Raw genomic sequence first — 22,480 nt, forward strand, 5'->3', positions numbered from 1 at the left:
AAGGATGTTAGCAATATCTGGGTCCTACTTGAAAGATACGGGATGGAGTTTGCAGCCTGAAGGCGGGATGCAGGAAGGAGAGGCGAACACACAGGGCAGAAGAGATCGGGGGAGTGGGGGTGGGGGAGCTTTTGGGAAGCTAGTCGACCAAAAACCTCAGTTCGCCGGGGTCCGGGAGCCTCATTGCTCTTCCCCGGCCTCTGCACGCGGCCGGAACTCGTGTCATCAGGCCTGGTTTCCCGCCGGCCTAGAAAAGCAGACGGCCCTACAGAGAAGTGGAGAACTCGGTCGGGAAAAGTCGGGCTCGGGCGGAAGTCACTCTGAGGCGTCGGCAGGGGAAGCCAGGGAACGCCAGCCGGGAGTTGGAGCGTCCGGGGCTTGTGAGAGCCACACGGCCCTAGCAGGTGAGGGGTGAGGGGGCTGTGGCACGGTCCCGACCGCTCCCCGACTAAACACCGGGGCTCTAGGGTTGGTTTATCCACTTACTAGTTGTATGACTGGGGGTAATTTAATTTGCTCAGTAAGTGGAATAATAATAGTACCTTTGTCACGGTTGTTGTGAGGAGTTAACGAAAATACAACCAGGACAGTTTCTGGCACCTAGTAAGCTCTGGATGTACAATCTTCACTAATACTGCTCTCTCTTAGCTGCGTGGGTTACGTTGCCCTGAAAACTCACCAACTTCCGCCCGGGATCATCCAGTTAATGATTTTGACTTTATGTTTATTGGTAAAATTATGAAACAAAACACTTATAATTAAAGTTATATTATTAGAGAAGTGATAGCACTACTGAGGGGTTGGAAAATAGGGTGAATAATATAACTTATAATCCCATCATCCTACACACGACTTTAAGCCTTTTTCTTCTTTTTTACCCCCAAATCTTTTTGTCCGTACTTTTTTTTTTTTTTTTTTTGCGGTACGCGGGCCTCTCACTGTTGTGGCCTCTCCCGTTGCGGAGCACAGGCTCCGGACGCGCAGGCCCAGCGGCCATGGCTCACGGGCCCAGCCACTCCGCGGCATGTGGGATCCCCCCAGACCGGGGCACGAACCCGTGTCCCTTGCATCGGCAGGCGGACCCTCAACCAGTGCGCCACCAGGGAAGCCCCCTGTCCGTACGTTTTTATACTTGTAATGTTAGTGTATATGCATTTTGATTCCTCCTTATCTGCCACTTAGTAGTGTAGCCTAAGCATGGTGTTAACGAAAATCGTGTTTATGATTGTACAAATTCCATTTTATAGGCTTATCATTTATTTTCCAAATTCCTGCATATGTAGAGGCAAAATCATTTAAAGAAGTCACTGAGGGAAATTTAGATATTACCTATGATTCCAGGACGTGAGATCAACTGTTGTTATTTTTCCTGGTTCCCTTCTATTTTTTAGTCCATGTGAAAACATACTGTTTACACGGTTTTCATTTATTTTAGCAAACATTGTGTATCGGTTATGTTTAAGCCATAGTCCAAGATTAAAGTCAGGCTAGTTAGGTAGACAGAAAAATAAGCAAGATTCTAATAGTTTGTAAGGGCTGTGAGATGTATGCATAGGTTCTCATAAGAATATGGAGGAAGAGCAATGTCAGTGCCCTCCAATCAGAGGGTACCGGGAACATGCTTGTAGTTGAAGTTAGGCTTATTACTCCTGTAGTGAGAAAGAACACATGCCATGGGGAACCATGGGGCATCTCAGTAAGAGGGTGTTAGAAGGGATTTATTGTTGGACTTAGGTTTGTGTTAGGTGATTTGGGGGAAAGTATTGAGGAGGTAGAGGTAATTCTATAATTAGGGGAGAATCTTATCTATCTAGAGTGAGGCTAATGCTATGACTGGTCAGGGTATGGCAGTCACTCACATTAGCCAGGATAGTAGAATGTTTGGTCACTTTTGTGGTTTTTGAGCAATGTTTTTTTGTGTGTGTGTTCAGACATGATTATAGTTAGTAAAATTAATAGAGCTGAGGGTATTTATTGCCCATGGAAGTGAGGAGAAGTTAGGCCAGGGAGTTGGGCACATTTTGGAGGGCCTTGTGTACCATTTTAGGAGTTTGAATTTCTGGAGGGAATTGCTGAATAAGGGGAGTGCCATCATATTTAGAAAAATCCCCTTTGTTGCCAGGCAGAGGTTGGATTGGGGGAGGAGGAGGAGATCAGAGTCAGAGATGAGTTAGGACCTTACTAAACTCTAAAGTGTGTTCTCAGCGCCAACTCCAAGGGCAACACCTGGGGGCTCGTTAGAAATAAAGAATCTCAGGCCCCATCCTACACCTACTAAATCAGAATCTGCATTTTTACAAAATTCCCAGATGATTCATAGGCACTTTAACATTTGAGAAGCCCTTTGTTAGGGGAATTACAGTAGTTCTGGTAAGAAACAATAAAACCCTGAACCAAGACAGTGGTGGTGGCGGTGGAGAAATGTGGAGATATTATTTGTTCAACAAATATTAGAAGCCTCCTGCATGTCTGGCACCATCCTGGTTGCTGGGAGTACCACAATGAAGATAGTCTCTCCCCTCAAGACACTTCCAGTCTGGCGGGGGAGACTGACAAGGGAACTGTCAAACTGTAGCAGGGAAAGTGTAAGCCCAGGATGCAACACATCAAAATGTCTTGGTGGAATTGAGTAATTAAGGGTTCTTGGAGGAGGTAATGGATGCCTAAGCTGAGTCCCAAAGGATAAATCAGCAGAAATTGGTAGAGGGCATTTCTGGCCTAGGAGCAGCAATCTGCCAAGGCATGAAGCCCAGAGAGGGGGAACTGGGTGGCCCTTATTAGACCACAGGTGTTCTCTGTGATTAGAGCAGAGTAGGGTGTGATTAGAGGGGAGATTGGAGAGATGAGCAGAGGCCAGATCTGGAGGGGTCTTACAGACCCCGTGGAGAAAGTCAAGTTTTATTCTGAAGACCATGAGAGCCTCTGAAGAGTTTTAATCAGAGAAAATAATCAGTTTTGTGTATTAGGCCCTCTAGATGCTGAGTGGTGGGATAAGGTGGAGGTCTGGGTGCAAGCCTGGAGTGCAGTGATTTAGGAGAGATAAGGTGGTGAGCCACCTGATGTGGGGAGTGAGGGAGGAGGGGCAGTCTGGAAAGATGACCAGTCCTGTGTTGTAGATAGAGTGGTCTGGGTGCCATTTTGATGTAGACTCTCAGGCGACTCAGCTGAATTGTTGGATTTGGGGCATTTTTGAAGCCTTTTTTTTTTTTTAAGTTTTCAGCATTCCATCTAGTTTCTCACTCAGTACTGTGTTCTAACTAGTGGGTGATTTTTTGTTTTTGATTTTTCTTTCTCCTGGTCTCTGGTGAGAGAAAGACAAAGGAGAAAGATGAAGAAGTCAGCATTCCATATTTTATTTCATTTTCGGGGTAGCTGGAATAAGTAGGAGAGGGGACTCTTTAGCCTTCCTGGTTCTTGGCAGCACTTCCTGCCAGCAGTCATTGAATGTTGCTGCAAGAGCAAAGTTGTTATTTCAGTAGAGCTATGGAAGTTATATTACTAATGGTTAACATAGGGAGAGGCAGCAGTAACTAATGGAAGGATTTAAGGCCAGGGTTCTAGTGCTAGTTCCATACTGATTAGCATTGTAATCTTAGGCAAGTTACTTCACCTGTTGGTGTCTAGTTCCTTGTGAAAGGAGATAACTACCTGACTTGTCTTACAGGAGGCTTATGTGGATTAAATGAGACAATATTTGTCAGGGTGACTTGAAAATACTAAGAATGGCATTTAAATGTAATGGTATTATTGCTACTATTGTTTAGGTTCTGTCTTTGAGGAGATCAGATAGTGGCTGATAGTCAAAGCCTTGTTACTCACAGTGTGGGCCTTAGACTAGGAGCTTCTTAGACATGAAGAATCTTGGGGATCTTGTCAGACTTACTGGATCAGAGGAACCTTTTATAGCCATTATTCCATCTGATCTATAGAAGAATCCCTTAAGGTAGGTAGGGGAGGGCTTTACCTGAGGGTAAACAGTTCTAGGTGTGAAGTCCAGGCTTTCTGACTCCACATACAATGCGAACTGTAGTCTCTTCTCTTTTTTTGCGGTACGTGGGCCTCTCACCATTGTGTCCTCTCCCGTTGAGGAGCGCAGTCTCAGCAGCCATGGCTCACGGGCCCAGCCGCTCCGCGGCATGTGGGATCTTCCCGCACCGGGGCATGAACCCGTATCCCCTGCATCGGCAGGCGGACTCTCAACCAGTGCGCCACCAGGGAAGCCCATGTAGTCTCTTCTTTTTCTAGATGAAGTGCTAAAATGTTGGTTAGCCTAGATCCTGGAGTGAATTATTGACAGTTGAATATTTTATTTTAGGAACCAATTATTTCTGTAAAAATCCAGCATAAAAATTTGCTTTAAAATACACAACCTTTTGAAGCACATACTTGAATTATTTTGGGGTTGATCATTAACTCCATGAAATGGCCTGTGTTTCTGTTCATCTTGGCATTTTTTCTCAAGGCAGTGGGATGTATTATGTACAGTGTAAACATTCTTCTGCTCATAGTAGGCCCTGGGTAAATGTTCATAGAATTAGAAAATAAGTTCATGAATTTCATAGTACATGATCCATGTTGAATTTGAAATTATGATGCATTCATTGGCTGTACTGGTAACTCTTCACTGTCTCTTTTATTATAGGTGGAATTGGGCTATTTGATGAAGCTTCTTTCCCTGGTAGGCCAGGGAAAAATTTACATTTTGACTTTCTTTTAATCATGGCTTTGTTTCATAAATTGCTGAATGGCACTTATATTCTCAGAAAATGCCCGAAGCCACGTGTGGCCTCTTGTCCATTTTTGGGTACTCACTTTGCAGATTATTGTTCCAGCAGTCTTGAGAAACCAGTGGCTGCTCCTGGCAAAGCCTCTTCTCAGAGGAAGACTGAAGGGAATTTGGAAGGACATCACCAGAGAGAAGTTGCTCTGGATATAACTTCTCCTGAGGACACGCCTGAAGTTAGTTTTGATAAAGCAATTAAAGAAGAAATAAAGGACCATTTTAGGCGTTTGAAGGATGATATTGTGAATCATTGGATAGGGCCTGAAGGCCGCCCTCTGCATGAGGTCTTGATGGAACAAGCCAAGGTTGTCTGGCAGTTCCGTGGCAAAGAAGATTTGGATAAGTGGTTAGTGACTTCTGATAAGACGATTGGTGGCAGAAGTGAAGTGTTCCTGAAAATGGGCAAGAGTAACCAAAGTGCACTGCTGTATGGAACTCTGAGCTCTGAGGCACCCCAGGACGGGGAGAGTGACCGAAGTGGATACTGTGCAATGATATCCAAGATTCCAAGGGTACGTGAGACCCAGGAGCTGCAGTTTTCTAGTGAACTGAGGTGAACTTCATTGTAGCATGAACTATAGCAGACAGCTTTTTTTTCTGTAAATGAAAACAGCTGGCATCTCATCTTGTGTATGGGGTTAAATAACTACTGGGCACAAGTGTAAAGTTTTCATTAGCACAAGGGGGAAGTGGTTCCTGAAGAGAGGCTACATGTTTCTGGGCATCACTTGGGGCCATGGTGGGGCATACTTATGTTTGAGGAGCCCTGAGAGGTTAGATATTTAAACGATGATCCGGGGAGATTTACATCTCCTCTAACATAGGCCGTAGACCCTCTAATGGCTAGGGGTTCCTTAGAGTGGAAGTAGGGTCAGCCGGGGTTTTTGTTTTTAAAGTAAACTTTTAAATTTTAGAATATTTTTGGTATTATAGAAAAATTGCCAAGATGGTACTGAGAGTTCCTGTATGTCCCTCACCCAGCTTCTCCAGTTGTTACCATCTTACATCGCTTGGTACATTTGCCACAACTGAGAAACCATCATTGCTGTGTTACTGTTAACTAATTCCAGACTCTATTTGGATTTCACCAGTTTTTCCATAATATCTTTTATTCTGTTTCAGTATCCCAGCCAGGATACATTACATTACATCCAGTTGTCATGTCTCCTTAGTCTGTTACTTAGTCTTTCCTTATTTCTCAGTCTTTCCTTATTTTTCATGAGGATTTGAGAAATACTGGTCAGGTATTTTGCAGAATGATCCTCAATTTGGGATTTTCTGATTTTTTTTTCTCCTGGTTAGACTTGGGTTTTCTGGGTTTTTAGGAAGAACAGCACAGAGTTGAAGTACCCTTCTCATCGTATTAGGGTACATGCTAGTAGCATGACTTATCACTGATGTGTTAACCTTGATCACCTGGTCAAGGTAGTATTTGCCAGATTACTCCATTGTTAATTTACTTTTTTTTTTCCTCCATATTCTGTTCTTTGGAAACAAGTCACTAAGTATACCCTGCATTTATTCAGTCATTTAGTATAGACTCACACTTTGGGTTATAATCCAATACTATGTTATTTATTTTGTTGCTCAGATTGTTCTAGCTTTGGCCACTGGGAGCTCTTTCAGGTTGGCCATGTCCCTTTGACATGCCCCCATCCTTTTGTGTTTCTGAGCACTTTTTGGCATTACGAGGTGCTGTAAGCTCATCTTGTATTTCCTCTGTTCCAACCCTAGAATTAGCCATTTCTCAAAGGAGCCCTTTTTTTTTTTTCTTTTTTCCGGAAGATAGAGTTGGAAACCAAGATCTGGATGCTGAGTATGCTTGTTGCTTCTGGATTGACACTATTTCTAGGACCTCTCAGTGGACTCAGCTAGGAAATATATGTATGCATACCAACTCATGGAAACACACATCTGTAACTATTTCTATATCTATATTAAGCTAAGTATGAGTTCATACTGATGCTTGGACTCTAATCCAGTACCACATGATTTATTCTAGCTTCCTCCCTCTTGTTTATTGATAACTTCTGTAACGGTGTGAAACCTGTCTCCTGCCATTTACTGTACATTTACTTATTAATTCAACCCAAGAGTACATGTAAAGCAGTTTCAGGGCTTCCCTGGTGGCACAGCAGTTAAGAATCTGCCTGCCAATGCAGGGGACATGGGTTCGAGCCCTGGTTCAGGAAGATGCCACATGCCACAGAGCACCTAAGCCTGTGCACCACAACTACTGAGCCTGCGCTCTAGAGCCCATGAGCCACAACTACTGAGCCCGCGTGCCGCAACTACTAAAGCCCGCACACCTAGAGCCCGTGCTCCGCAACAGGAGAAGCCACTGCAGTGAGAAGGCTGTGCACCACAACGAAGAGTAGCCCCCGCTTGCTGCAACTAGAGAAAGCCTGCACACAGTGACGAAGACCTGACGCAGCCGGAAATTAAATAAATAAATAAAGCAGTTTCAGAATTTCTAACCCATAACCCTGTGAGAAACAACTTTACCAACTACAGTACAATGTTTATGTATAGTTTCTTTTGTCTTTAGCCTTTTGGTTTCCAGTCAGAACACCATTTTCCAAGGCTACTTAGGTCAGCTCCTTTGTCTCGCCACCAGCCTGTTGCTTTTTGCAATGCTGATAAGGTGTTTCAGGGCTGCTCTGGACAGGCTCCTGTGCCCGGCCGTGGCCACAGCCCATGGGTGTTTGCTTGGTTGTGGTGCCCCTTTTTTTTAAAAAAATATTATTCATTCATTCATGCATGCATGCATGCTGTGCCAGGTCTTACTTGCAGCAGGCGGGATCTTTCGTTGCAGTATGCGAACTCTTAGTTGCTGCATGCGGGATCTAGTTCCCTGACCAGGGATCGAACCTGGGCCCCCTGCACTGGGATTGCGGAGTCTTAGCCACTGGACCACCAGGGAAGTCCCTTGGTTATGGTGTTTTAAGGAGAAAGGCAAATGATAGCAATAGTATTAGGCTACCTCTCTCCAGATAATGATGAAAAAGAAAGGTACATGTTCTTTCAGAGGTAATAAACCATGCGTACAAGATTTTTTTTTCAGGCCCTGAAAATCCACAGAATGGATTTGGTCAGTCCACAGTAGAAAATAATTCTATGAGGTACTGTGGAATAATGAAAGTAGTCGATAACATTTATTAAGTGTAGCCTGCCAGTCCTTGTGCTAATTACTTTATATACATTATCCCTTTTATTCCCCACATCAATCCTGTAAGGTATAACCATCCCAGTTTTACAGATGAGGAAACAGGCTTGGGGAGATTTAGTAGCTTGTCTAAAATTACATGACTAGTAAGTAATAGTTCATATCTGAGCACTGGTATTCTTGAAATCCGATTAGCTCTGAGATTGCTGTAAAGAAACACCTTTGGAAATTAACACTACCTTCTACTTTCAGAGACAATTTAGGTAGTTGTTAAGAACATAGATTTTGGAGTTAAACAGCACTGGACCTACCACTTACTGGTTGAGTGCTCAGTTTCTTCATCTATAAAATGGAGTACAATGATAGTACCTATCTCATAGGGCTGTTGTGAGGATTAAAATTATGCATGCATAGTGATTAATGTATATTTTCAATGGATGGTAGGTGTTGTCAAAAAAATACCAGTTTTAAAACTTGAGGTCTCACAAAAAAAAAAAAAAAAAAAAAAGTAGGGGGCTTCCCTGGTGGCGCAGTGGTTGCGTGTCCGCCTGCCGATGCAGGGGAACCGGGTTCGTGCCCCGGTCTGGGAGGATCCCACATGCCGCTGAGCGGCTGGGCCCGTGAGCCATGGCCGCTGAGCCTGCGCGTCCGGAGCCTGTCCTCCGCAACGGGAGAGGCCACAACAGAGGGAGGCCCGCATACCACAAAAAAAAAAAAAAAAAAAACTTGAGGTCTTTCATAGTTTTCTGATTTATGGGAAGGCCGTTGTCATAAAATGGCCCAGTCAGAAGCCATTGCTCCCTAGGCCCTGGGAAAGAAAGTACATACAGTAATTCATTTCCATTCCGGTACACAAGTGATTGTCTACCCCGTGTAAACACTGTCCTGGGCCAATCAGGTCTTGAACATTACCTTAGAAACATTTAACTAGGTCAGTATTTTGTACTAAAATAAGAATCACCAGATTTATCTGCCTCCTTACTGTGGTAGGAAGCAGAAAAAAGCAGAAAAATGGCTTGTTGATCCTTTTGATGCTGTAAAAGGTGATGACTCACATTTTGCTAATAGTGGAAAATGAGGTTAAATTAACTTTCTTTTCTATACCTTAGGGCCCTTTTGAGAGGAAGAGGTTTTATGATTGGTCCCAGTTCAACACTCTGTATCTTCGTGTCCGTGGAGATGGTCGGCCTTGGATGGTGAATATCAGGGAGGACACGGATATAATCCAGAGGAAAGATCAGATGTACAGTTACTTCATGTTCACCCGTGGGGGGCCCTACTGGCAGGAGGTCAAGGTAACAGCATAAGTCTTTACTGTGTATGAAAATGAGGTCTTATGAGATCATGGTTACATTGTAGGGTTTTTTTTTCTTATTAATTCCTCTTGGACAGTGTGGGAAGGGAAAGAAGTAAGAGGACCTAAGGGCAAGATTTACATAATTGACTTGGCTGCGTTGGGTCTTCGTTACTGCGCATGGGCTTTCTCTAGTTGTGGCGAGCAGGGGCTACTCTTTGTTGCCATGCGCAGGCTTCTCACTGCAGTGCCTTCTCTTGTTGTGGAGCATGGGCTCTAGGTGCGCGGGCTTCAGTAGTTGCAGCACGCGGGCCCTAGAGCACAGGCTCAGTAGTTGTGGCGCATGGGCTTAGTTGCTCTGCGGCATGTGGAATCTTCCCGGACCAGGGATCAAACTGTGTCCCCTGCATTGGCAGGCGGATTCTTAACCACTATGCCACCAGGGAAGTCCAACTTTTTCTTTTATTAATATAAATGTTAGCTTACTGACCAGTAAATATTTTTGATAAGAATGTGGCCAGGTCCATGCTGAGTCATGGGTCCATCTCTGCCCTGTGCACAATTATCAGTACTATAGGTATTTCTTTTTAAGTTCTGGCTATATCATCTCATCCAGGCAACTGTACTAAGCTAGTGTCCCTAGCTGAGCAGAAAGGCTCCCTTAAGAGGAATAAATACTTCATACTTTACAGTTACCAACATTTTTGTTTTTGTTTATTTCTTGGTAATATAAGGCAATCTTATTTTGTAGGGAGAAAAAACTTTTAGAAGGTAAAAATGTTAATCAGGAGGAAAATAGTGGAAATTCAGGGAGTGAGGGCAAAATCAGGTACCCATGCCTTTCTTCTGCCTTCTGAAGGTTTTTAATCCATAAATTCAAAAGAAAGTCCCCATTTCGCTCATACTTAAACCAAAGGGTTCATCCTGGATCCCTTTCTCCCCCACACCGCATCTAGTCTTTTAACCAATTCGCTCACCTATCTTTCCAAAATACACCTAGAATCTGACCATTTCTAGCCATCTTTTCCACTCTCACCCTAGTCCAGGCCTTTGGACTACTGCAGGAGCTTCTTTATTGATTTCCTTCTTTGTCTTCTTGCCTCCTAAAGTCTACTTTGCACACAGCAGCCAGAGTTATCTTTCTAAAGCATAGTTCAGATTACATCACTCACATGCTTAAAACCCTCCATTGGTCTCCCCTTATTAGAATACAGTCCAAACTCTTTAACATGGCCTACGGGGCCTACAGTAGCAGACCCCTGTCTTCATCTTCAGTCTGTCCTCCTCCCCACTCCCTCCTCCATACTGGCCCCTTTTGTGTGTGTCAAACTCAACAAACTACTTCTGTCTCAGAGCCTTTGCATTTCATGCTGTATCTGTGGGCGTGCTCTTCTCCCATGTCTTTACCTGCTTCCTCTTTCCTATTTACCTCTCAGCTCCAAAGCCACCTCAGAGAGGCCTTTCCTGATCCTTCTAGCTAGAGTTGCACCTTCTCACCCAATAACAACATCCTGTTTAATTTTTTCACAGAACTTATCACTAAGTAAAATTATCTTTTTCATTCACTTGTCTATTTCATTCATCCAATTATCTTTTTCATTCACTCGTCTATTTGTTTATTGTCACTCTCTACCAGGCTCCTCTGGAACATAAATTCTGTAAGTTCTGAGAGCAGGGACTTTGTCTGTATCCTTCATAGCTGTTTCCCCTGCACCTAGAACAGTGCAGTGCCTAGCATATAATAGATACATATTTATACACCAATACAGATGTATAACCAAAAAATTATTATGTATGTAACACTTGTATATAAATAATACTTATAACAAATTACTGAACAAAACAAGTATCTCATTATAGAAAATTTAGAAAATGCAGAAAAGGAAAAAAATCTTGTGGTACCACTACCCAGAGGTAAAATACTATTTTTATTTTAGTATGCACCTTCAGACTTTCTATTTACACTTTTTTTTTAACAAGAATTGTATTGTGCCAGTGCTATTTTATAACATACATTGTTCACTGAACTGAATTTTATATACAACTTTCTGTTGAAATATATTTCTACATCATTTTTGATATCTGCATGATATTATATAAATAGACACAATTTACTTAATCCATCCTCTATTGTACATTTAGATTGTTTTCAGAGTTTTTCACTCTTATACCAAACTCTGAGGTAAATATACTTAAATATTTTCTTAGATGTATTCCTGGAAATAAAATTCCTAGAATAAATGATATGTACATTTTTAAGGCCTTTGATGCACATTGCCAAATTATTTTCCAGTATAATCATTGACAATTACTTATTACTTTCTTTCCTGAAAATACATGTAGTTCTAATCTTTGGCTGGAAATAATAGTTGTTTGCAACACCTTTCCTTAAATTATTATTATTATTATTACTTTAAAATTTTATTTTTGGCTGCATTGGGTCTTAGTTGCTGCACGCAGGCTTTCTCTAGTTGTGGCGAGCGGGGGCTACTCTTTGTTGCGGTGCGTGGGCTTCTCATTGCGGTAGCTTCTCTTGCTGTGGAGAGTGGGCTCTAGGCACGTGGGCTTCAGTAATTGTGGCGTGCAGGCTCAGTAGTTGTGGCTCATGGGCTCTAGTGCGCAGGCTCAGTAGTTGTGGCGCACAGGCTTGGCTGCTCCATGGCATGTGGGATCTTACCGGACCAAGGATTGAACCTGCGTCCCCTGCATTGGCAGGCGGATTCGTAACCACTGCGCCACCAGGGAAGTCCCTCTTTAAACTATTAAAGGAAGTGTTGGGGAAGAGATTTGATTTTTATCTTTTTAATAAATTTATTTATTTATGGCTGTGTTGGGTCTTCATTGCTGCACGTGGGCTTTCTCTAGTTGTGGCACGCAGGGGCTACTCTTCGTTGCGGCACGGGCTTCTCATTGCAGTGGCTTCTTTTGTTGTGGAGCACAGGCTCTAGGCACACAGGCCTCAGTAGTTGTGGCTCGCGGGCTCTAGAGCGCAGGCTCAGTAGTTGTGGCACACGGGCTTAGTTGCTAGGTGCCATGTGGGATCTTCCTGGACCAGGGCTCGAACCCATGTCCCCTGCATTGGTAGGCAGATTCTTAACCACTGTGCCACCAGGGAAGTCCCAGGGAAGAGATTTTTAAAAAGTAAATGTTATTAATTGCTGTCCATGTCTTCATGAATAATTCTCCTTTAGTAAATAGAAGTGAGACGCTCAAATATTTACTCTGATAATAGAAAGAAAACAAAGGAAAATGATGGAAAAATTATGCATGCTAGTTTTCTGTCATTTGTAGAGAGAAAACAACTGTTGATCCTTTTCTTTTTATGCAAGCTGTACAATTTAATGCTTCTTCTTAGCTTCATTTTTTTTCCAGGCTAAAAAATTCCCTTGGTGTGGACAGTGGCCTTAGCAAATTACATGACAAAAAGATAAAAGGCCAGTGGGGTGGGTGACACATGCTCCTTGAATGGTGAGCAGGTAGTATTGATTCCGTTTCCAAAATATATTTTGAATAATGAGGTAGATGAAATGCCCAACCAGGATGCAAAAATGAGGAACTGACGGGGCTGGGGGTGCAGGGTCCCTTCCAGGTTTGTGTAACAGAAATGAAGGGAGCCTGTGAACTGAGGGTGTGACTGCACTTGGATTTGCTGTGTGAGGAACATGATCTTATGCAGTGGTGCTTTATTAAATGAGCTTTGAATTGAGTTTGCTTTTATGTCAGCAAGTGTTTTGGTGATAATCTGAACAGTACATTTTATTTTTTTAACTCATTTTTATTTTTTGGCTCAAAAATCAAAATAATATAAAAAGATGTACAAAAAAGTCTCACTCTCAGTTCTCTTTCCACCCTTTTTGCCCTCACCCTCTATAGGTAACCACATTTATTAGTTTCTTCCATAGATTTAGTTTTTTTAAGCAAATATAAGCAAGTATATATACACATACACTTATTTTCTCCTTTTTTACTCAAAAAATATAGCATACTTTATGCGTCTTCTGTGCCCGTTTATATTTTTTTAATTTAGATCCTGGAGAGCTTCCATATCACTACAGGGAATTATTCATCATTCTTTGTTATTTTGTTTGGTATTTTCTGTTATATGGATATCTCATAGCTGATTGAACTAGTCCTTATTGATAGATACTTGGCTTGTTCCCAATTGCTATAGTAAATTTTTTATTAGTTTTTTTTTAGGCATTTAAAAAATTTGTTTTTAGGGGAAATTCACTGGTGGTCCAGTGGTTAGGACTTGGGGCTTTCACTGCCAGTGCCCAGGTTCAATCCCTGGTTGGGGAACTAACATCCTGCAAGCCACGCAGTGTGGCCAAGAAAAAAGTTGTATTTAGTAACATAAATTATATTTATACTATAGATTTTGTTTATCTCTTACTTTTTTTTTTACTAATAATATATTATGGAGGTCTTCCCACAGCATCATGTATAGATCTACTTCATTTTTAAAAATAGCTGCATAGTATTCAGTTGTATGGTTGCACTATAATTTATTGAACTATTCCCCTATCTTTCCTTTTTTATTAATTAGAAAAAGCTGTATCTTTATGTGTTTGTCAGAGTTTATCTGTAATATAAATTCCTAAAAGTGAAACTGGCAGGTCAAGTTACGGCATTTCAAATTTTGCTAGATATTGCTGTGTTCGTTTCCTATTGTTACATTAAAAAATTACCACAAACTTCGCACAGTTCTGTAAGTCATAGTTTGGGACACCCTGTGGCCAGGTTCAGTGCTCAGGGCTTTCTGAGGCTGAAATCAAGGTGTCAGCTGGGCTGTACTTCTTTTTTTTTTTTTTTTTTTTTTGCGGTACGCGGGCCTCTCACTGTCGTGGTCTGTTCCGTTGCGGAGCACAGGCTCCGGACGCGCAGGCTCAGTAGCTGTGGCTCACGGGCCCAGTCGCTCCGCGGCATGCGGGGTCTTCCCGGACCGGGGCACGAACCCGTGTCCCCTGCATTGGCAGGCGTACTCTCAACCACTGTGCCACCAGGGAAGCCCTTTGTACTTCTTTTCAGAGGCTCTGGGGAAGAATCCACTGCCAAGCTCACTCTGGTTATTGGTTCCTGTGATTGTAATGAGGTCTTGGTTTCTTTACTGGTTGTCAGCTGGGAGTCACTCTCAGCTCCTCGAAGCTGTCCACATTCCTTACCATTTAGCTCCCTCCATCTTCAAAGCCAGCAGTGGAGAATCCCCCTGACCTCCCCCTTTGAATCCTTCTCATTCTTCTGACCTCTTTCACCAGGCACTTTTATGGGCTCAAGGGATTAAGTCAGACCTACAGAGGATAATCTTCCCTATATTAAGGTCAACTGATTTGGGACCAGACTTCGGGTGAGTCCCTTCACAGCAGCACTGAGATTTGTGTTTGAATCCCTGGAAGGTGTGTGTGCACTAGGTGGAAATCTTGGGGGTCATCTTAGAATCCTGCTTACCACAATTGCCAGCTGCTGCTCTCTAATAGTTGAACTAATTTGCACTCCTACCAGCAGTATACAGATGTGCCTATTTCTCCCATCCCCATTTTTCGACTGCGTTGTTTAATCTTTTTCTTAGTTATTTGTAAAAGTTTTGTGTTTAGGATACTAGTTTTTGCCATCAGAAAGTTATAATTGTTCTCTGTCATTTTTTCCTTTGGGACTCCTGGCTTTGAAAGGTTTTCACCTGTTTTCTTCTAGTACTTAGGGTTATTTCATAAAAAAAAAATTTTTTTTCTGTGATCCAAATGACTAGCCACTTGTTATAACTTCACATATTAGACAATTTTAAAATTCACTTTAAACCATTATTATTTTATCATTGCAGTTCTAAACAGATGCCTCCGTTGCTTGCATTTCAGCTCTGAAGTCAATGGTTTCTTCTTTCAGATTCCTTTCTCCAAATTTTTCTTCTCTAATCGAGGAAGAATCCGGGATGCCCAGTACCAGCTTCTGCTTGACAAGGTGACATTTTCCTGTATTTTCACTCAGAACTATATTATCTTTAGTGAAACAGAACTCCTGTGAGGATGAGTTCAGTCCATTTTTGAAGGCTGGCAAATGAAAGATGAAAATTCCTATTTAAGTATACTCCTATTATACCTAGACAGATGCTGACTCAGAGCTATCCTGTGAGCCAAACCCCCATCCTGGAGGAATTTCAGTATGGTCCTCCTTTCAGCGTGCCTACATTTTATTTTAGCTTTAAAATAAGAGTATTAGAGTTCAGGAGAGCTTCAAGGAACCTCCATTAGACATCCATGTTGTACTTACTAGTCTTAACTGGCACTACTTTAAAGAGAGAAATAGAATGTGGAAAGAAAAGCAGTCCTGTACTTCCTCTTATAATTGGCTACAGCACATGAGAACTATGGTATACTTGCTAAGGGCTGATAGTACGGAATTTTAAAACTCCAGGAACAACATCAGCATATGAGATTTTGATCAATTTCTCTATTTTAAATTTAGATCTCTTCTATCGGATTCACCCTGGCTGATAAAGTGGATGGTCCATTCTTCCTAGAAATAGATTTTATTGGAGTATTTACTGATCCAGCCCACACAGAAGAATTTGCCTATGAAAATTCTCCAGAGCTTAATCCAAGACTTTTTAAATAGAGATCATGTAGTATTTCTATATTACTAAACTAAGGATAGTAGAATCCACAATGACACAAAAATAAAGTACTTCTTTAATGGCATCCAAACAATGGCTGGTATGTATTCCCCAAAACATAGCTAAATGCTGCTGCTAAGAGAGACCAGGATCTAAGCTGTACCTTAATTTAAAGAATCAAGTACTGATGCAGAGGTACTATGTAAATAACTGTTTTTGGTTAGAATGATTCCTATTAGCAACAGTTCCTATATAAGTAGGTGGTTTCCAAAGCAGGGAGTCTCTGAGGTGACTGTTTATGGCCCTCTACCATTCTATTCCTTATAGGTTTCTTCTGTCTTCTAATCTATCAGGATAGGAGACTGTTGAAGAATATTAAGGTGCTGTAGTAGTCACTGGGAAAAGATACCTGTTTTAGTCTGCCCAAGCTGCTATAACAAATTACTATATACTAGGTGGCTTAAACAAAACACATGTTATTTCTCACAGTTCCGGAGGCTGGGAAGTCCAGGATACCTGGTGTCTGGTGAGTGCTTCTCGGCTTGTAGACAGCTGCCTTCTTACTGTATCCTCACATGGAGAGAACAAGTTCTAGTCTCTTTCTCTTCATATAATAGCACTAACCCCATCATGAGGGTGCCACCTGCCTGACCTAATAACCTCCCAAAGGCCTCCAAGTATACCTCAAAGTACCAAGTCACATTTGGAATTAGGATTTCAGTATATGAACTGGGCTGGGGGGGCACGGACACAAGCATGCAGTCCATAACACCTGCATAGCTGGTTCTCCAAAGATGCATGATCCTTACCAGTTCTTACTTTATAGACTAATGTCCCCAAGGCTTCCCCAGTCGTTTTTGATATTAGAGATTGCATATACCAAAAATAAGACCCTGATTAACACAGTTTAAACTGATCAATTCTTGTCATCTTAGAGAAAGAAGTAGGAAACTCTATGATATAGCCAGAGTACCCTACGAGAGCCAAGTTTAAAATAAGAGAATACACAAAGGCTGATAGCTTTCCCATCATCTTGGCCTAAAATACCTATTTTGTATGTTTTCATGTAATTATCTGTTTTTCAGCTTTATTCAGGTATAATTTACATAACATAAAGTTCATGTTTTAAGTATACAATTCAGTGATTTTTTAGTTTACTTACAGAATTGTTCAGTCTTTTTTTTTTTTTTGGCCATGCCTCATGGCTTGCTGGATCTTAGTTCCCCGACCGGGGATTGAACCCAGGGCCACGGCAGTGAAAGCACCAAATCTTAACCACTGGACTGCCAGGGAAGGCCCAGAATTCTGCAGTCTGTCTTTACATAAACTAATTCTAGGAAATTTGTCAGCCTAGAAAGAAACCTCAGTGCCTCTTTGCAGTTACTCTTCATTCCCACTCTCAGCCCCACAATTACTAATCTACTTTTGCTATAGGTTTATCTTCTCTGGATATTTCATATAAATAGAATCATATATGATCTTTTGTGTCTTGCTTTTTTTCACTTAGCATAATGTTTTGGAGGTTCATCCATGTTGTAGCGTGTTTATCAGTATTTCAATTTTTTAGTGCATATTTCTTAAATCCATCCATTGATGGACAGCTGGATTTTTCTCCACTTTTTGGCTACTGTGAATAATACTGCTGTAAATATTTGCAGGCAAGTTTCGGTGTGAACATATGTTTTCATTTCTTAGGAGAATTGCTGGGTCATATGGTGGATGTGCATTTAAATTTTTTAAAGAAACTACCAAACTGTTTTCCAAAGTGGTTATATCATTTCACCTTCCCAGTAGCAGTGTATTTGACACAGATTTCTTGATTGATCTGATCTCTCCCTCTTGATAGCAAAATCTGAGTTTATTAAGCACCCAGGAGTATGCCATGGTCTATGGGCCCATATACGTATAACAATAAGTATAATAGAATCTGACAGGTGCTGTGAAAATACAAAAGGACATAGTCATTTCTTCTAGGAGTGGGGAGTGGAAGGTCAAGAAAGGATACACAGAGTACAAGTCAACTCTTGTTAGTCTTGGCTGGTCAACTAAATTTTAGAAACCAATTGCATTTACAAAGAATGAATCTACCACCGTGAGAAAAAATTTTATTTATGAAAATTTTAAGCAGTACAAAACTCAGAAGCTCCATTCAGGTGCAACAGACATAGATATGATACTAAGCAACTCTAGTCTTTTCCATAAATTGAGTAAGATGTATAAGTTTGACAGAGTATATAGTAATCCTTAAAGCAGCAATCCTCAAATTTCAATATGACCCTGTATATTTCTAAATAAGCCAGGCTAGAATGAGCTATAGAGTTTTGTTTTTAAGAATATATTGAGGGGGAAAAAAAAAAGAGAGAGATGTAATTGACAATTAAGTGATCTGAAAAAGGTACATAGAGGCTCAAATGAAGCATTTCACATAGATAAAATATTGATGCCTTATAAACCCATATGGCCCACAGTTTCGGTAAGACTACTAGGTTCTCTAGAGGATGAAGAGGTGGCCTTTCACAGCTTACCCTATTCATAACTTGTTATTGTTCAATTTCTACTAAAGTCTGTTGTATAATTAGCTACCATCAGGTAAGTGCTTTTGCCTAGAAGAGGACTGAAGTTCTTTTATTAGAGCCAGCAGAGGGAACTTGACCTTAAAAATCTAGGTCAAGAATCTATAGGATGGGTCTTTTTAGAAAACTGAGTTAGTTGTACAGGGGCTTAGGTAAAAACTATTTCAAAAGAATTTTAGAGCTTTAAAGGTAGTAATCTTTTCAGGGGTAAAACATGTGAAGAAGCCACAGACACTACATATATATGAACAAAGTTAAGAGCAGAAAAAGGTCTTTTGGCTAAAGTGAGAGGACAGTACAAAAATATTTACAAAAGAGGGTTTAGAGAAAAGGAATATTTACGGGATATTAAATTATGAATGTTCAGCCATAATGAGGCCCCTTCGAACTCCCAGAACCTTTGCTTTCTTCTCCTTTCGTTCTTGCTCATGTTTCTTCCGTTGCTCCTCCCTAAGGAGGGATAGGTAGGTATATGTTAGGCTCCAGTGAAGCTCCAAACAGAACACTTTAAAGCACCTGTTGTTAGACTAATGTCCAAACTTAAAATGACATCCAGCACACTTTTGTAAAACACACTCTTAGAGGACACTGCGCTCTGTCCAGTGGTCTGTGTGGTGGAAGCCACACCTGTAAGTCACTGTTGTGTTAAAAGGCTAGAACTTGGTTTTTTGGTTTTTTTTTAATGTTAAGGCAGCATTCTAAAATCAAGCATGGAACTGGAATCAGAAGACACCTTGGAGATCGAATCCAACCCCTGTAGTTTTTTTTAGTTTGTTTTAAATGAGAAACCTCTACCTGTGGAAGTCAAAGGTCGAGCTCAAAAACACATTGTCTAATGAAAGTGCTAAAATTGGAATCAGGGTCTCTGACTTAAACCACTATGATTTGGGGGGGAAGGAATTAAGAGAAAAAAAGGCCCAGAATCATGATAATGATTTTCATAGCAAATAATAAGGTCTTGGTGGTAGCTGGCAAGTCAAATGGTAGTTAACCCGGTATCAGGAGGGTGTCACACAGGGAATCGGCCAAACCAGGACCAGCTGCAGCCCAGGACAGACTCTGGCGTTAACTTGGTTTTCATGCAGAAAGAAGCCTCTAAGGATCATCCCGCGGTTTCCCCCTGTGTAGAGCCCTGAAGCCTAGAAAGCCTGGTTTCCCTGGGAGTGTGAAATTTATGTGCATACTTAGGTGCCCTGGGCACCTGGATTGTTATCTGGAGGGACATCCAGGTGCATTGTTTGGGCAGATAGGTCATGTAAGAGCAGTGCTGTGAATCCGGGTCCTCTTCTAAATCACCTGCAGAGCTTTGGAAACAATGCAGATACGTGGGTGGGTCCCATCTCAAACCTGAATTAGAACCCACTGTGGTATTATTGCCTAGGCACATGTACTTTTAGAAAGTTCTGTATATGATTCCACTTCTACTCTCTTCTTAAACAGCACTATTACTGTGACTCTGTCCCTCAGAAACTCTGCTTTTTTTTTTTTTTTGTGGTATGCGGGCCTCCCCCTGCTGCGGCCTCTCCCGTCGTTTTTGCGGTACGCGGGCCTCTCACTGCCGTGGCCTCTCCCGCCGCAGAGCGCAGGCTCCGGACGCGCAGGCCCAGCGGCCACGGCCCACGGGCCCAGCCGCTCCGCGGCACGCGGGATCCTCCCAGACCGGGGCGCGAACCCGGCCCCCCTGCATCGGCAGGCGGACGCGCAACCACTGCGCCACCAGGGAAGCCCCAGAAACTCTGCTTTTATATACAGTCTTTCAAAATTAAAAGAATTACAGAACTGGATAATTATGTACTTACCTGGTCTGGCGATGAGGTTGTTTATAACTTTTCTTGTGTAAGCTAACTCTGTTGACATGTTCATTCAGAGAACTGTTTTCTTTAGATTGTCCCCATGGTTTCAGTTTTCCTAGTTTAGGACAGAGACAGAGACAGATTTAAGAAGATTCTTGGGACTTCCCTGGTGGCGCAGTGGTTAAGAATCCGCCTGCCAATGCAGGGGACATGGGTCGAACCCTGGCCTGGGAAGATCCCGCATGCTGCGGAGCAACTAAGCCTGTGTGCCACAACTACTGAGCCTGCGCTCTAGAGCCCACGAGCCACAACTACTGAGCCCGTGTGCCACAACTACTGAAGCCTGTGCTCCTAGAGCCCATGCTCCGCAACAAGAGAAGCCACCACAACGAGAAGCCCACGCACCGCAACGAAGAGTAGCCCCTGCTCGCCACAACTAGAGAAAGCCCGCGCACAGCAATGAAGACCCAATGCAGCCATAAATAAATAAATGAAAAGATTCCTGTATTTATATTCCTAATTTTCTCTTCATCTGTGGCTACCTGCTTGCTGTCAACGTTCATACTTTGTTTTTAAAGACATTTGCCAGTATAATTCTATTAATTTCAATTTAATATTCCACAGATAGACACTACATTTTTTTTCCTCTAAAAATAAGTGTCTTCTACTTTTTAATCCTTGGAAAGCCGAAAAAAATCTTAAAAAAAGAACACAAAAAAAACCTTAATACTGAATCCCATTACATAGCACATTAAAAGAAGCCATAACAACTAAGTAGTTTATCCCAACGTTGCATAGGAATGTTTAATATTAAAGTAGTATTTCATCTGTGCAGTTTATTATTATTGTTACCTATTAAAATGTATTTGGAATGGAACAAGTGGGAATATTTTGTTGGCTTTAGAACTGTGACCAAATTTCCAGATGTTTATATATTACTTTATTTGTATAGTTTGACCAACTTCTGAGTACCAAAGATTATCATTTGCAGTGTTTCCCATTTTATAAAAAGGACTTTCACACCTGCTGTATCATTTGATCCTTTCAGTAACCACTGAAGTAGTACTTATTTTTCCCTTCCATAAAGGAATTAAGTGACTTGTCTAGGATATAAAATAACAAGCACAGATGAAGCTCTCAACCAGGTTTTTTACCATCAGTAAAAGTTAGTGGTGATCAGTCATTCCCATAACAAATACTTTTTGAGTACCTGGTATGTGCCAGGGACTATTCTAGGTGCTAGGGACATAGCAGTGAACCAAGCGGTCAAAAATCCTTGCTCTCTTAGGGTTACATTTCCAGTGGTAGAGGTAGACAGTAGTCAAGTAAGATAACACCAGGTGGTGCTATGTGCTATGGAGAAGTGTAAAACAAGGTGAGGAATAGAGAGTGTGGGTGGGTGGGTGGGGGGGCGGGCAGGGAAGACCTTTCTCGGTTGCTGACAGTTGAGTGGATGCCCCATTAAAACAAGGGAGCAAGCTGTGCAAAGATCAGTGGGAATAGTGTTCCAGGTGGAGCAGAGGGATAACAAGTTCAAAGACCTGGAGGAGGGGATGGTGTTTCAGTGTTTGAGGAGCTGAAACACCAGTGTGGTTGGCACAGAGTCAGGGAGGGAGGAGGCAATGAAATGAGGGTGGGAGAGAGACAGGAAACCTTAGGAGGTTCTGAGCAAGCAGTGATGTGCTCTGATTTGTTTTTAAAGTTGTAGTGGGTCAAACAGGCTTTTGTAGAAGCCCAGGTAAGATGATGTGACTTGGACCAAAGGGAGTCACAGTGGAGGGATGAAGAGTGGTCAGATTAAAGATAAATTTCAAAGATGGAGTTGAAAGGACTAGCTGATGGACTGGATATGGGGTCTGAGAGAGAGTGAGAAACCAAAGATGACTCCTAGGCTTCTGCCCCGACACTCGGGAGAGAGGTGCCATTGCCACAGATGGGAAAACTTGGGGAGGAAAAATGGGTGGGAGTCGTCTTATACCACGGTTCAGTTTGACTCTTACCTCTAAATAAGGCTTACATTTTCAGGCTTCCCTGGTGGCACAGTGGTTAAGAATTCGCCTGCCAATGTAGGGGACACGGGTTCGAGGCCTGCTCTGGGAAGATCCCACATGCTGAGGAGTAACTAAGCCCGTGCGTCACGACTACTGAGCCTGCGCTCTAGAGCCTGTGAGCCACAACTACTGAGCCTGTGCACCTAGAGCCTGTGCTCCGCAACAGGAGAAGCCACCACAATGAGAAGCCTGCGCACCGCAACAAAGAGTAGTTGC

At 42.2% G+C, this 22,480-nt stretch overlaps 2 protein-coding genes across 4 annotated transcripts in view; one reads left to right on the forward strand and one right to left on the reverse strand.

The window, feature by feature from the left end:
- Positions 1-288: 288 nt before the first annotated feature.
- On the forward strand, positions 289-17,270 carry NDUFAF1 (NADH:ubiquinone oxidoreductase complex assembly factor 1). Of its 2 annotated transcripts, XR_448045.3 has the most exons (6): positions 289-404; positions 4,643-5,295; positions 9,059-9,244; positions 15,121-15,195; positions 15,700-15,947; positions 16,337-17,268. XR_448045.3 is itself a non-coding variant. In XM_007111708.3 (5 exons), exons 2-5 carry the CDS (start codon positions 4,720-4,722, stop codon positions 15,847-15,849), a joined length of 987 nt encoding a protein of 328 aa, XP_007111770.1. In that variant the 5' UTR covers positions 289-404; positions 4,643-4,719; the 3' UTR covers positions 15,850-17,270. The 2 variants fall into 2 exon arrangements, 1 of the variants encoding a protein (XP_007111770.1); XM_007111708.3 differs by having other exon boundaries at positions 15,700-17,270.
- Positions 17,271-17,940: 670 nt separating this feature from the next.
- The window catches only part of NUSAP1 (nucleolar and spindle associated protein 1), a 33,168-nt gene continuing 28,628 nt past the window's right edge, over positions 17,941-22,480 (reverse strand). Inside the window, exons 10-11 of one of the 2 annotated variants that reach the window (XM_007111706.4) lie at positions 20,220-20,328; positions 17,941-18,870 (exon numbers count right to left, since the gene is read on the reverse strand). In XM_007111706.4, the coding sequence (XP_007111768.1) occupies positions 18,774-18,870; positions 20,220-20,328 (206 nt within the window). In that variant the 3' untranslated portion in view covers positions 17,941-18,773. The remainder of the gene's footprint in view (positions 18,871-20,219; positions 20,329-22,480) is intronic. The other variant, XM_007111704.4, reaches the window with a different exon arrangement.

Source organism: Physeter macrocephalus, chromosome 11 (assembly GCF_002837175.3).
Source record: "Physeter macrocephalus isolate SW-GA chromosome 11, ASM283717v5, whole genome shotgun sequence".
NCBI classification, from domain to species: domain Eukaryota; kingdom Metazoa; phylum Chordata; class Mammalia; order Artiodactyla; family Physeteridae; genus Physeter; species Physeter macrocephalus.